The 14,150-nt window shown below is 35.7% G+C and overlaps 1 protein-coding gene across 1 annotated transcript; it reads right to left on the bottom strand.

Annotated features, from left to right (window-relative positions):
* Positions 1 to 6,568: 6,568 nt before the first annotated feature.
* On the bottom strand, positions 6,569 to 10,799 carry LOC140865009 (uncharacterized). The gene is made up of 2 exons (XM_073269486.1): positions 10,553 to 10,799; positions 6,569 to 7,303 (listed from the first exon to the last, which is right to left on the bottom strand). The coding sequence occupies exons 1-2, from the start codon at positions 10,681 to 10,683 to the stop codon at positions 6,841 to 6,843; spliced, it is 594 nt and encodes a 197-aa protein (XP_073125587.1). The 5' UTR covers positions 10,684 to 10,799; the 3' UTR covers positions 6,569 to 6,840.
* Positions 10,800 to 14,150: the final 3,351 nt, after the last annotated feature.

The following is a 14,150-nucleotide window of genomic DNA, read 5'->3' as shown; positions in this document are numbered from 1 at the left end:
GATAAATTTTCTGAATCCGAATTCAGTGATTTCCAAAAATGTCCATCACTATGTCATTTTAGGAAATCTTACTCCCTCTTCTTTTAAATAAGAAGTCCCACTTCTTTATTCACTAAATTTAACTCTTTAAATATAATTATATTAACGGGGATTAAAAATCCATTACTTGTGTGACCCTCAATGATTCAGGGATACAGCTAGCCGTGGGCTCACAACTTCTTGTGACTCGGAACAACAATTTCCGACTTGCCCATCGAATCATGGTAAGAGCGCCTAGCAACATCGCCCCATGATTCCCTAGGTATCACTGATAGTGCCTGCAAGAAACAATAGATTTTGGTTAGCGTACAGTACGGTCCCTTCATCCATATATCCCGATCGAATCAACAACCATTGGTAAATCGAGAGTCGTTCTAGATTCGATAACTATGCAATGCAACTTGAAGATCAAATAGTGACATCGCATGTGCTACTAGGAAACCAAGTAACCTAAAACACATCATGTACTCTGGCCAGAGATTCGTCACACTAATATCTCCTCAGATTGCATAGGATATCCACACTTGCAAGTATGTGGTGAATCCTTGACAACAAAGCATCGACTCCTATATGTGTCGTAACTGTACCCAATCCTGACACCTGATGACCCCAATAGAGTCGGTAAACGAGTCAAAGTACAGTACTAGCATATAGAGTCTCAATGATGTTTCAAGTAGTAAGGACTAATGGTGTACAACCAAAACCGCGGACTTTATCCACTCGATAAGTGATAACCACTTGGAAAGTCCGGATAGGGTAGTTCGATCATTCATCATATGAATATCCATTTGCATGCTTTGAACATCTCTATGTTCCATACCAATGAAATGTGGTACTCGGCATCGCAAATGCTAGTCTCAATCTCGAGCGATCCTTATCCTTATTAACGGACGGCTCAATCGACTAGGAACTGTTTAGAATATACAGTGACTATAAGATGTGTTTCATGATAGCCATCCCCATGTGCTACCACATCTTACATACACTATAGTATATTCAAGGTCTTCATCTAAACATCTTATAGTATGTCACAACATAATAATATGATAAAAGATAAATTAAATGTCAATATAAAAGTGTAAATTATATTAACCAAAAGATTGTTTATACATAGAGTCATAAAAGCTCTTAGCCACAAGTTGGATCACCGGGCACCCACTATTTCATGAGTCGTCTTTATCGGTCATATTATTTCTGGAGATGGAATTTCTGTCGATTCCAGTAAGATTGAAGCAGTCATGAATTGTCCTAGATCGACATCTGTGCTTGAAATTTGAAGATTTATGGGTTTAGCGGGTTATTATCGCATATTCATCAAGGGATTCTCATCCATTACGAAGCCGATTACTCAGCTAACTCATAAAAATGCACCTTTTGTCTGGACTAAAGAGTGTCTGAAGATTAGATTGACCAGTGCTCCGATTCTTTCTATTCCATCAGATACTGGAGGTTTTACCGTTTATTGCGATGCTTCTCACCGAGGTTTGGGATGCATTCTTATGCAGAGGAAGCACGTGATAGCCTATGCATTAAGGCAGCTGAAACCGCATGAGACTTGATATCAAGTTCATGATCTTGAGCTAGTAGCGATTGTATTTGCTTTGAAGATCTGGCGTCACTATCTTTGTGGTGAGACTTTCGAGATCTTTTCTGATCATAAAATCCTGAAGTATCTGTTTTCTCAGTCCAAATTGATTATGAGGTAGAAAATATGGTTGGATCTGTTGAAGGACTTTGACTGTGAAATCAAATATTATCCGAGGAAATAGAATGCAGCAGCTGATGCTCTTAGCCGAAAGCTTTGTTCTCTATCTCTTTCTATTATCAGTATTTCTTAGTTGATCGATAACTGTTGCGCTTCTGGTTTGGAGTTTGAATTAGATAGGAGGTCTATTAGAGTATTTGATATAAAAGCCGAGCCAGAGTTATTCGTGTTGATCAAAGAAGCACAGAAGTCCGATCCGAGTATTCAGAGTTCGATAGAGAAAGTTAGGTCAGGACACCAGTCCGAGTTTCAGGTCAGTGATGATGTCTTGTTTGTGAATAATCGTATTGTTGTGCCCGATATTTCTGAGTTGAGACAGCGAATTTTTTGAGAGGCACATTGCAGTCGATTCAGTATTTATCCTGGTAGTCGAAAGATGTATAATGATTTAAAGAATAAGTTCTGGTGGAAGAAGATGAAGAGTGATGTCACGAGATTTGTAGCCCGATGTTTGAACTGTCAGCAGGTGAAAGAAGAGAGGAAAAGACCGGGTGGTCTGTTGCACAGTTTATCCGTACCAGAATGGAAATGGGATCATATTTCGATGGATTTCGTCACAAAGCTACCACGACCAGTCCGTGGTTTCGATGCTATCTGGGTAGTGATTGACCGATTGATGAAGTCTTCTTGCTTTATCCCGTACAGGATGACGTATCGACACGATCAGATGGCCGAGTTATATGTTCGAGACATTGTGAGATTTCATGGTGTGCCGAAGTCGATCGTATCAGACCGAGATCCTTGGTTTACTTCTCACTTCTGGAACAGTCTTCAGGTGGCACTTGGTACTCGTTTGCACCTGAGTACAGCATATCATCCTCATACCAACGGGCAGTCAGAGCGGACGATTCAGACTCTTGAGGATATGCTACGAGCCATATTGCTTGACTTTGGCACTAGTTGGCAAGATTCATTACCTCTTGCCGAGTTTTCGTACAACAACAGCTATCAGACGAGTATTGGGATGACACCTTTGGAAGCATTGTACGGGAAGAAATGCAGATCTTCATTGTATTGGGATGAGATTTCTGAGTCACCTGATTTGGGACCAGATATGATTCGTGACATGACTGAGCAAGTTAAGATTATTCGATTGAGAATAATGATAGCTCAGGACAGACATGCAAAGTATGGGAATATCAGACGTCGACCTCTGTACTTTGATCAGGGAGGCCGAGTATTTCTGAAGATTTCTCCTTTCAAAGGTACAGTCAGATTTGGGAAGAGAGGGAAGTTGTCTCCGAGATTCATCGGTCCGTATGAGGTTCTGGAGAAGATAGGCGATCTTGCCTACAGACTTGCACTTCTTCCATCTCTATCTGGTATTCACGACGTCTTTCATGTCTCTATGTTGCGGAAATATCATCCAGATCCTTCTCATATTCTTCAGCATGATGAGGCCGAACTTGACGAGACACTGAGCTACTTCGAGCGACATATTCAAATTCTTGACAGAAAGGAGAAGCAGCTCAGAAACAATTCGATTTCGTTGGTAAAAGTTTAGTGGAGCCGACACGGAATCAAAGAAGCGACTTGGGAGACAGAATCTAATATGAGATAGAGATTTCCAGACTTAATTATATTACGTGAGTTCTTATTTCAGTTTCGGATTCTTTATTCTCTATCTTATGAGTTTGATTATGTTCGATTTCGTCCGAAATCTATTCTTAGAGGGGGAGAATTGTAACACCATGAATTTATCTTAATTGATTTTATTAGAGATATTCGGAGATTATGATTTCGAGGTCTGAATTGATATTTGATCAGGGGCTGTTTTGCATTTTTTGGAAATTTCAGGGACTAAAGTGCAAATTGGATAATTTTGACTAAGTTTTATTATTTTTTGCATGACTAGGCATCTCCTTTATTTCCCTTCTCATTCTCCACGCCATTCCCTCCATTGAAGACAAGTAAACGCCTCTTTCAAGCTTTTGTCCTTCGGTTTTTTATCGATCCGTCTGATAGAAATTAAATCCGAAGACATATTCGCGATTACGACATCGAAGGCTTCGTTCTATTGTAAGTATTTCTTCAATCGATTATACTTAATTTTTTGGATGTTGTTGGAATCGAGTTATTCTAGGATATGTCGTGCTTGAGCTAGCATATATCGTTTATTTGAAGTCGGATCGGAAAAAGAACGACGTTCGAATTTGTTATGAATTTATTGGTGATTTTCAAAAAATGGGGTTTGAGATTTGGATGATTTTGAGTTGTTTTTGTTGAGATTGAAGTGATGGGAGTTGTATCTGGTTGATATATTGTTGTTGTTGGTTTTTGGTTGATCGAAATACAGCCGTTATACCGCCGGTTTGAGTTTTAGATTTTGATTAGTTTGAATTGATCGAACCGTGTTGTGTTTGAGTTTGAATTTCAATATTGATCAGATACTATTTCATTTCATATTTGCTCAAGAGTTGTTGAAATTCGTGGTTGCAAAATTTGAATCAATAGAGAGTTGAAGCCGGTATAGTATTGATTTTTCTCTCCTGACGACTGATTTGGATTCGAACGAGTTTTGATATGAGATTATCTTTTGTCTATTCAGATTTGGGGCATCTCGAATCGAAGAAAAGGTATAAGACGACATCGACTTGAATGGGACGATTACTCGAATCCGAGTTTATTTCGAGTTTCCCCAAAGAAATCACATATTTGCATGTTATTTGAATTACTTGAACTTACTTCAATGAGTGATTATTTGCACATGCATTCATATTGAGCCAAATGATTCGTTTTCATTTTGAATTAGATGTTCTGGGAACTATAGTCGAGTGGCATTGGTAGTCGAATTAACTCCAATGACCCGATCAACTCTTTATAGTTGCTCCAGAATCTAGAGGATTGAAATATGCATCGTCCACCTCGAATGGGAGAGTCGGTGTGATTGTTGTAGTATTTTGTCCTCGGGATCTTAACCGATGAACCGAAGAACCGAATTACCTTTTGATTATCCGATTAGATAATCTCGAATTTTAAAGACATGCATCTCGTTTTAGTTTCCTTTGAATTGCATTGTTGTTGTATATGTATCATGATTTGATATATGATTTGATGTTGCATGTTCCGTTGCTTTTACTGAGAATATTATTCTCACCGGATTTTTCCGGTTGTTGTCTTGTCTTTGTATGTGTGCTTGACAACAGGTGGGGCAGGACCGAGTCAGAGATCGCATGGCTAGATGGAGATGTGATGATAGAGTGGGGACTTGGTGTTAGAAGCCGAATTATGTATTCGAACTTGTTGTGTATTTTGTATTGTAAACCTAGAACCGATGCATGTTCTACTCTTTTGAATATTTGTACAACTCCAGACCTTTATGTTTTGTATAATCTTGAATGAAGATATTATATGCATGTTTGAGATGGAATTTGAGTTCTAAAATGAAATTAGAGCAACTTTTGTAATTTTAATTTAGAGTTGGTCTCGCTCGAGTGGAGCTTTATTACCGCTCGAGCGAGGAATTTTGTTTTTTTAGTCACAGTTTGTCTCGCTCGAGCGACACTTTATTACCGCTCGAGTGAGAGCTTTTGAGATTCTCGGGCAGATTTTTGCTCGCTCGAGCAACATTATATTACCGCTCGAGCGAGGCCCTTTGCATGTGAAAAATAATTTTTTTTTATTTCGATTTATCTCTTGGATTTTGGTTACTTATTGATTTAAGTACTTTCGATTAGATGATTAGAATCGAGGTCCTCACAATAAGGGTCTACGCTTGATGTTTGTGTATCTTGCTTGTCGATCCTGTGCAGTATTGATTCGCTTCTTGATCTGATCGACAATATCAACAGCTTGCTGAATCAATTCAGGTCCTTCTACGTGTCGCTCTCCAACTTCTTCCCAAAAAAACGGAGTACAACATTGTCGCCCATACAGCGCTTCGAAAGGTGTCATACCTACACTGTTGTGATAACTGTTGTTGTACTCAAACTCAATCAGTGGAAAATGATCTTGCCAAGGTGGAACAAAATTCATGGTACATGCTCTCAACATATCCTCGAGGGTGCGAATGGTCCTCTCAGACTGACCATCCATCTCAGGGTCATTGACAGTACTTATACTCAAAGTAGTGCCCAAAACTCAATGGAAAATTGTAAATTTGGGGTCTCTGTCATTGAAAATGCTTGCTGGTACACCATGCAATCGTACTATCTCTTGGATATACAAACGAGTCATACAATTGTTGCGTATTTTTTTCTCGCAAGTGTACAATGCCAAGTTTTAATATATGATAAGTAAAATATAGTTCCCACGAGGAGTGTATTTAAAATTATATTAATACTTGTAATTACAATAAATCCGACTTTATTTTAAAAATTCAAAAAATCAGATTTGTAATAACAATTGTACTACTTTAGAACATCAACATAATATGTTTCTTCAAGATCAACATAATGATATTTATATTCATTATCAATTGGTTACAATGTCAAACGGATAACACCATATATATCATTATCAAAAAAAAAAAAGGATAATAGAGAGAATTCATTAGAGTTAATACTCACAAAAAATTTCATTGAACTCAATCATACAACTTATAACAAAAAATTATAATATACACATTTTTACTAATATTATCTTATCATATTTGTCTTAATAACAAATTTATGAAATTGATATCATATGATGCATTGTTGGATTCACATTTTCGAGACGATTCTATCATGAAAATTTCAATGCAATCGGAATTATTTTGGACGAGGGTGCACACAAATCCCCCATACCCTAGAGTGCAGGGATATATGACAATATCAATATACATATTCATAAGATGGCTCAAAATGCATATAAGGGGAGTTGATTAAAAAAAAAAAATACATGTAAAGTAGCAAGGACATAAAAAATTAGCTTTTGCGATTATTCCTCTCCCATAGTTACCTACTAAACTGGAATTTCCCTCACTTTCCGTTCCACTTGGTATTTCATCATCTTCTACATTGTATACATCGATGAAGCACATTCGATGTGAAACTCCAAATATTACAAATTTAGTTTAAAAAAACTTATAACAAAATGCAATTTTAAATACTATATCAGTGATTCAACATCCAAAGCCTCGTGTCATTTCTAATCACATCCCCACACCCAAATTTCCCATATTTTGCTTCGAACGGATTGAAGCCACCAGTTTTGAATTGTCTATACTGTATATTACCTCCAGCAGGCTTCATCGTCATGGCAATGGAGGGGAAAATTTTAGGGGACATATTTCTTGCAGCTGTAAACAACTGTCTGCCCGATTCTTGATTCCCCGGTCTTGCACCAAATTTTTGAAACCCTCCTCGGTTGTTCAGCTGAGATGTGCTGCTCAACTGTTTCGTGGCGATGGAGTTTATGTTGCTGCCAGGGGGAGGATTTCCTCGTATCTGAGCAGATGGCTTCATTTTGTCAAGCCATCGGAGGATCCAGTTCCCGAGGTTCCTACCAATTTCAATATCCCTTTCTTGAATATTGCGATGCACTTTGAGAGCAACATCAAATACGACTCGAGTTCGTCTGAAATTTGGATCAATTTTCACATGTTAGATGCAAATTTAGTCGACTACACACTGACAATTGTGCAAAGAAAATTGGATGCTACGCTTGAACGACACTTAATACTATTAGAACGCAAAAATTAACCAATAACTAAAATGCTTGCTTTAGAAATCACAAGGTAGAGTGGAAACATGGGAAAGTACAAGTTCCAAAGAAGATATGAAGCTTCTCCCACAACTAAATCTACGTGACATGTTCGCATAACTGTCAAGTCATAACTTGTTTAACTTCAATGGTTAAGATACAATGCCGGTATTCAAATTTAAAACATAATAAACATAACCATATAACATCATGATAAAAAGCCAAAATAAATTGATTAATGAAAGAGCCTGACTATAAGCATTTAGCAAAGCAAGGGTACTGCCCTGACCAAACCCAATGGAAGAAAGATCGGGATTTATATATGCAAGAAGACCACCTTTTGACTGCTTTTTTATGATACATCAGAGAGAAATGAGCCATCAATCATCTAACTAGCAATTTGAGACGTAACTCTATAGCGCAATGTGAAGTTGACAAGATATTATGCATAGAATTGCTCAGCATATGTAATAATGTAACTCAAAATTCTTAAAAAAAATTCAATGCAGGTAGACTTCTTAATGTAATTCAGCAAAATAAAAGTGGTAACTCGTTCCAACTAATAACAACTTAACTCAGCCTGCATACCACCACCACCATCATTGTTCAATAAATTGTTTTTTTATTATTAGTCAAAATGCATGATTTCCAATACAATAAACAGTATAGTTTTTTAATATATGTGTACCACAACTCCACGAAGATTAAAAAAATGAAGAAAAAGAGTTGAATCATAGCCAAACTCATCCTCCAAACTTGGTTGTTATCTCAATCTATACTGAATCCATCAAACAAACGTACAGATAATCAGTTTTTTGATAAATTTATCAATAACTCAGTATTATCATACTTTATTTGGTACCTATGAGGGGTATGAGCATGAAGATGGCTACTGACATGGACTTATCCTATCCGTAGATGCAGATGACGGATGCTAAAGAAGAAAATGGAGGAACCAACATACAATGCTGTAATTTGTAGTTTAAATCTGAGCATGTTATTAATACAAGAAAAAGATCAAATACTCAACTTTCCATGTAAAGTCTGAGAGTCTATCCAGCTTTAATGTTCACTTGTCTAGCTAGAAGTCAACTATGCACAACCAATATTACCATAATCATGCAGTTAGATGGTGAGGTTGGTCATTCAGGATGGGCCTTTCGCCCATTTCTAAAGTACTGTTAAAAAAAACGGTTGTGTGCATTTCAACATTAGTAAATTTGTGTAGGAACCTTCTGCAGTTGCTCTTGTCTTGATAGATTATACATATAAAGGAGTAAATCCTAAGCTTGAATCTTGGCAAAAAAACATTCAAAGTAAAAGGTTATAAGCTCAGTAGAGAAAAGACAAAATAACCGGAATTTAAGTTTAGCAGTATTAGAAATAGAGGCAAGAGTTATGATACGAGACGTTGAGTTACCTATAAATGAGAGCTTTAAGTATCTAGGATCTTTTTCACGAAAGGATGGAGGGGATGACAGAGATGTATTGCACAGAATACAAGCAGGATGGTCGAAATGGAGGAGTGCATCAGGTGTTCTTTGTGATGAAAAGGTGCTGTGTTATAGGGAGCTGAATGTTGGATATGAACCGCATGCAAGATCAAAAGATGAGAGTCATGGAGACGAGGATGTTAAGGTGCACGTGCAGACATACAAGGATAAACAGAATGAGAAACGAGATTCTTAGAGAGAAAGTTAGTAAGGAAAATCTTCGAGAGACGCGATTAAGATGGTATGGTCATGTAGTTAGGTGACGAATAAATGCCTCAGTTAGACGATGTGAGACCATAACAAATATGCAATTAATTACAGAAAAAGGAGACCAAAGAAGACTAGGTCAACACCGATGAAATACGATAAAATTCATTTAAATCTAAATATTGATATAGGGGATATATCACAATGACATAAGGTTGCGTTTGGATTCATGAATTTCATATCCATGGATTCTACATGTAGCTTTATTGTTTAGTGAAGTAAAATCATAAATATCAAATTCACTCCCTTCTGACCTTCAAGCGGAATACCGATTTGCACTTTCTGCGATATTCAGAGGAAATGAATCAAATCAAGTCGATAAATATTTGATTCAGATTTCAAATTATCGAATTCTAGCCAAATTTGAACTTGTTCGAACTTATTTCTCAAATCTGAAAATTCGATAGTTCGTGAGCCGCTAGCAACCTTTAATATTTTATTGATTATTAATATAGTATAATTATACATTAAATAAATAATTTTGAGCATTTGGAGTATTTGTTTTCGAGCAATAGTCCGAATTGCTCACTGAAATGTTCGAATATTTTGAGCCAAACACAAATTCGAGCAAATTTTTCGCTTGAATTCGAGTTTGAGCTAATTCGATCCTTAAAAAATTCTTAATATTTTCATCATTGGACAACAAATTATCCGGAAAAAGTTTTATTTTTTTCTCACCTTACCTCCAAAGTTCTAAAAAAACGTGAAGGTCAAGCTTTAATCTTTTCGAGCTTAAGCGTAAAAGAAAGATATCAATTTTAGTTATAATTATTCTAAGTATAACATTAAACAAAGTGATATAATTACCATAAATATAAGATTCCATAGAACAAGACGAATCTCCTACTAGGGTAACTGATGAAAAAATATTACTTTTATACTAAAAAATATTAATTTTTATTGTAAATATGATTAGAGTTACGCGTTATCCCTGATACAATCTCGTAAAAACACTTACTCTTTTAAGATCTAAAAAATATATATATAACACCGCTACCATTTACAGCAATACCTTAGCAACGAGACAAACATCTACTGCCATACCATATCTTTTTGCTCCATTGACATACAACTCATGAACCATTTTTCAACCAAACTCCAGAAATTTGGTCCAATTTCATGCCATCCAAATAAGAGCGTAAACAGGATTCAGGTTGAAAAGTGGCTGATTCATATTTAAAAAAGAAAAAAGTATCGAAAACAAATTACAGGAAACACGAAGATTCCAGCAACCAAAAAACATAATGAATCAAAATCATAAAGCGCGGTGTCATGAAAAACAATTGCTACAATAAAATAACCAATTAGCTACTAGAAAAACATAGAAGACGATTGAAACCACACAATTAAAAGTAAACCGTACCTTTGAACGAATTGACGGGTCTTGGGATATCTAGGGCTGATGAGTCTCCTCTGAAGCTTGAGGGCCAGTTTGTAGGTTCGTTTGAGACCCAAAAAATACGCTGTACCCAAAGTGATCTCCCATAACACCATTTTTTTCGGCCTCTTTGATTTTCTCCTCCGATCGAAGATTTCAATTCAACAGCAGTATAATTTTTTTTTTGCGGAAGAACAAGAGAAGATTGAAAGGAAATTTCGATTTCCCTTTGTTCAAGCAATCTCGGATGTATATATATATATATATATATAGGCACACCTTTACAGCGTTCTCGATTTAGGTTTACATTAATTTCATAACAGCCGTTTGAATTTGTAAACATTTTCTAAAAAAAACGCTTTTTTAAGCTATAATTTTTTGCTTTTAAAAAAACTCTAATTTTAACTCAAAAAAGTATTTATTTAAGCACTTTTTTGGTCAGCCAAATACTTTATTAAATAAAAAACACTTAAAAAAATATTTTTTTGACCTGACTTTTGAAACCAAACGGTTAACCGTTTCGTTATTTTAAATTAAATTAAAAAAACTATAGTAATGTATTAAATTTTTTTTAAAAAAATATTATAGCATTACGTTAATGCCATAGAAACATTTTTTTTGGCAAATATTATTGACCCTAAAATTTTTTACTCAAATCAAAATAGAGATAGAAAAAATGAAAACTCATAAATAAGGCGTTGAATCGGGTTTTTTAATGGTCCAAAATTGATTTGGACATGTAGATCCATGGAAATACATGAACTTTATATAACCAAATTAAAATTGAATTATTGAATGTAGTGTAAGGATAGTCTCTTATGCTAGCATCACATCAACATTCATTAAGACGAAAGTAATTTGGCTGTAAACATTAGAGTTGGGATACTGTCGCGTTATTTTGTTGCCCGCAAGTGCACGCTGTTAAATTTTAATATAGAATGAGTATAGCATCATTCCCATAAGGAGTATGTATTTAAAAATAAATTAATACTAGTAATTAAAATAGACTAGATTTTATTTAAAAAATTAAAAAAGAGATTTTTTTACGATTAAATAAATTAACTAGAAAACTAATAAGAAAATAACACGAACGAGAGAATATCAATGAGAGAAAATGTCTAGAGGTTTGATTTCACTTAGTTTCGACAATGACTACTTTTAATTAATTTATGTTTATAAATTCCAGTTGTTTAATAACCAATAACACTTATTTATTTCTATTTTTTTTTCCCAAATAACAAATAGAATGTATCAATTAAGTTTTGATTCCAATATCCTTATTCAAAATCTAGACTTAATGATATGTGAAAATGATTTTCTTATTCTAGATTGCTGACATATATACGCCTCCCGAACTATATAAACATTCACAATGTATTTTCAGTGATCCTATTCAAAATCCCCTCTCCCGATTGCCAGATTTCAAATAAATTCAACAAGTGATCAAGTAATTGAATGCAATCAAATATAGAAAACACAATCAAACTTGAGAAATTCAATCAAATAAATCAAAACTCGTAGAAGTTATCTTAACTAAGCTACATCATCCCTCTAAAATCAAAAAGTTAGTTCATGACGCAAGCAAAGCACGAACTAATCATATTTATGAGTCTAGACATCGATTTGCAAAATTTAAGAAGAGAAGATAAAGAAGAACGAAGCCAAAGTAGTGTCTCTATCCTCATATTCCGCGTTCTTCGTCTTCGTAATTTCTTTGTGCTTCCAAATCTTCTTCCCGTGCACAGCCCTCGTTCTCTCTCGAAATCTCTCTCATTTGCGTGTGTTGTGCTCTCTGTTGTCTTCTATCTAGGGTCAGATATTCCCTCTTTTATATCTTCTAAAAGCCCATCAAATAAATCCCGAAAAATTGCATCTTTTTAAAATTCGAAACTCTAATTTTTCTTTTCTAACGCAGACAGCGCTGATCAGCACCTAGGAGCTGATTTTTTATGCCCAGGGCGCGGGGGCGTTGGCACGGGGCACGGGTGCACTGCTTCTTCGTGCTTCCAGCACTGCGGCACTGCTTTCATGGCGCCTAGGAGCTATTGATTCGTCTTTGTAGCGCTTAGGCGCTATATTATGGCGCCTAGGTGTTAATGCTTCGGTTTTTAAGTGATTAGGCGCTATTTTTAGAGCCTAGGCACTGCAGGCTTTGCACTCAAACATCATTTTTTCATGTCTATTCTTATACTTTGTCCGCTTCCTGCGTACATAAAAAACAACAAAAAATACGCAAATACCACTCGATGTATCACAAAATTCAAGTCAAATCATATAAAACTTAAGTGCATAAATTGCACTTATCAGGTACTAAGTCTGCCCAAGGATATTTGTTGAGTTTGATCGGGCAAAAACAAAAAGAAACTGTTGTAACAAAAGCGGTTATAACAAAAAAATTGATAATTGTTGTATTTTTTATTGTAGGTTTGAATTTGGCATCGATTTGAGGCATCTGCTTGGTACTTTCGAAAATTCAGAATTAAGTAGAATGGGAATTTCGTGTTTTTGTGGAGTATAACTTTAGTATTGATGTCCTAGAATCATTAATTATAATTATTGTAAATTATTATGCGAAATTCTTGATATAAAATACGGGTTTAAGAATTTATCGAAATTTAATCGTTTGAATATTAATTTAGCGATATTAAAACTAAAAAGAACCTTGTAGTGAGCCGAACAATCTTTTAAGGCAATAAAATGATAGATATGATTAAGGGATGTAGTAACCCAAAAAATCATGTTTTACGTGATTTAATTTGCTCAACATGTTTAAAATGGTAAAACATGATCAAGAGTTTTGATATGATAAAAATGAAGTGGTAAAACGAATCGAGAATTTCCGAAAATGGTATAACATAAGTGACTCGGATAGTTCGGAAGCACCGAACTTGAGCCAAAGGAGTTCGGATGGAAAGGGTCGACTTTCGGATGTACATGATGTGTTCGAAAGATCCTATTCAAGATTCCGAATTCAGTTAGGCAATGTACACAATTGATGTGTCAAGCATATACGAACACATGGGATTTCATATAAATCGGAGCATCCGAAGTGATGATCGGAGCTTACGAAGAGATTCGGAACTTCCGAAGTACATATCAGAGCTTTCGATCAGTATCAGTCTGAGACGTGGAAAGCATGCACAGTTCGGAATGTTCGAGCTATGGTTCGTACAATCCGAACTTCATATAAAAATAGGCCGCGGATATCTCATAATTAATGCATGTTTTAGGTGTAAATCATAGTCCAATGTTTATTTTGAGTGTTTTCAGCCATATTAACGAGGGTCGGGCACTAGCGAGGTGCTATGGAACTTGTAGCGGAGCTGTGCTTGGATCAAGGCCTTCGACATCATCGGGCTAATGACGGATGCATTGATGGACTTGTAGTGACCCTGCTCGGATCACCTACTAACTAGAGTCTTAAGCATGCAATAATAATAATCAGAAAACTTAATCAGAGTTACCAACAACTTAAAGGAAAATTGTCTAACCTGATCTCTATTTTAAGTAATTAAGTGTCCAAACATGTAAGAATGGTTAAAACATGATCAAGGATTATTAATTTGGGTTTATTTGAGTAGGA

This window comes from Henckelia pumila, chromosome 4 (assembly GCF_033568475.1).
Source record: "Henckelia pumila isolate YLH828 chromosome 4, ASM3356847v2, whole genome shotgun sequence".
Classification (NCBI taxonomy): domain Eukaryota; kingdom Viridiplantae; phylum Streptophyta; class Magnoliopsida; order Lamiales; family Gesneriaceae; genus Henckelia; species Henckelia pumila.
Note: the sequence above shows the minus strand (reverse complement) of the source record. Positions and strands in the feature narration are given on the sequence as shown.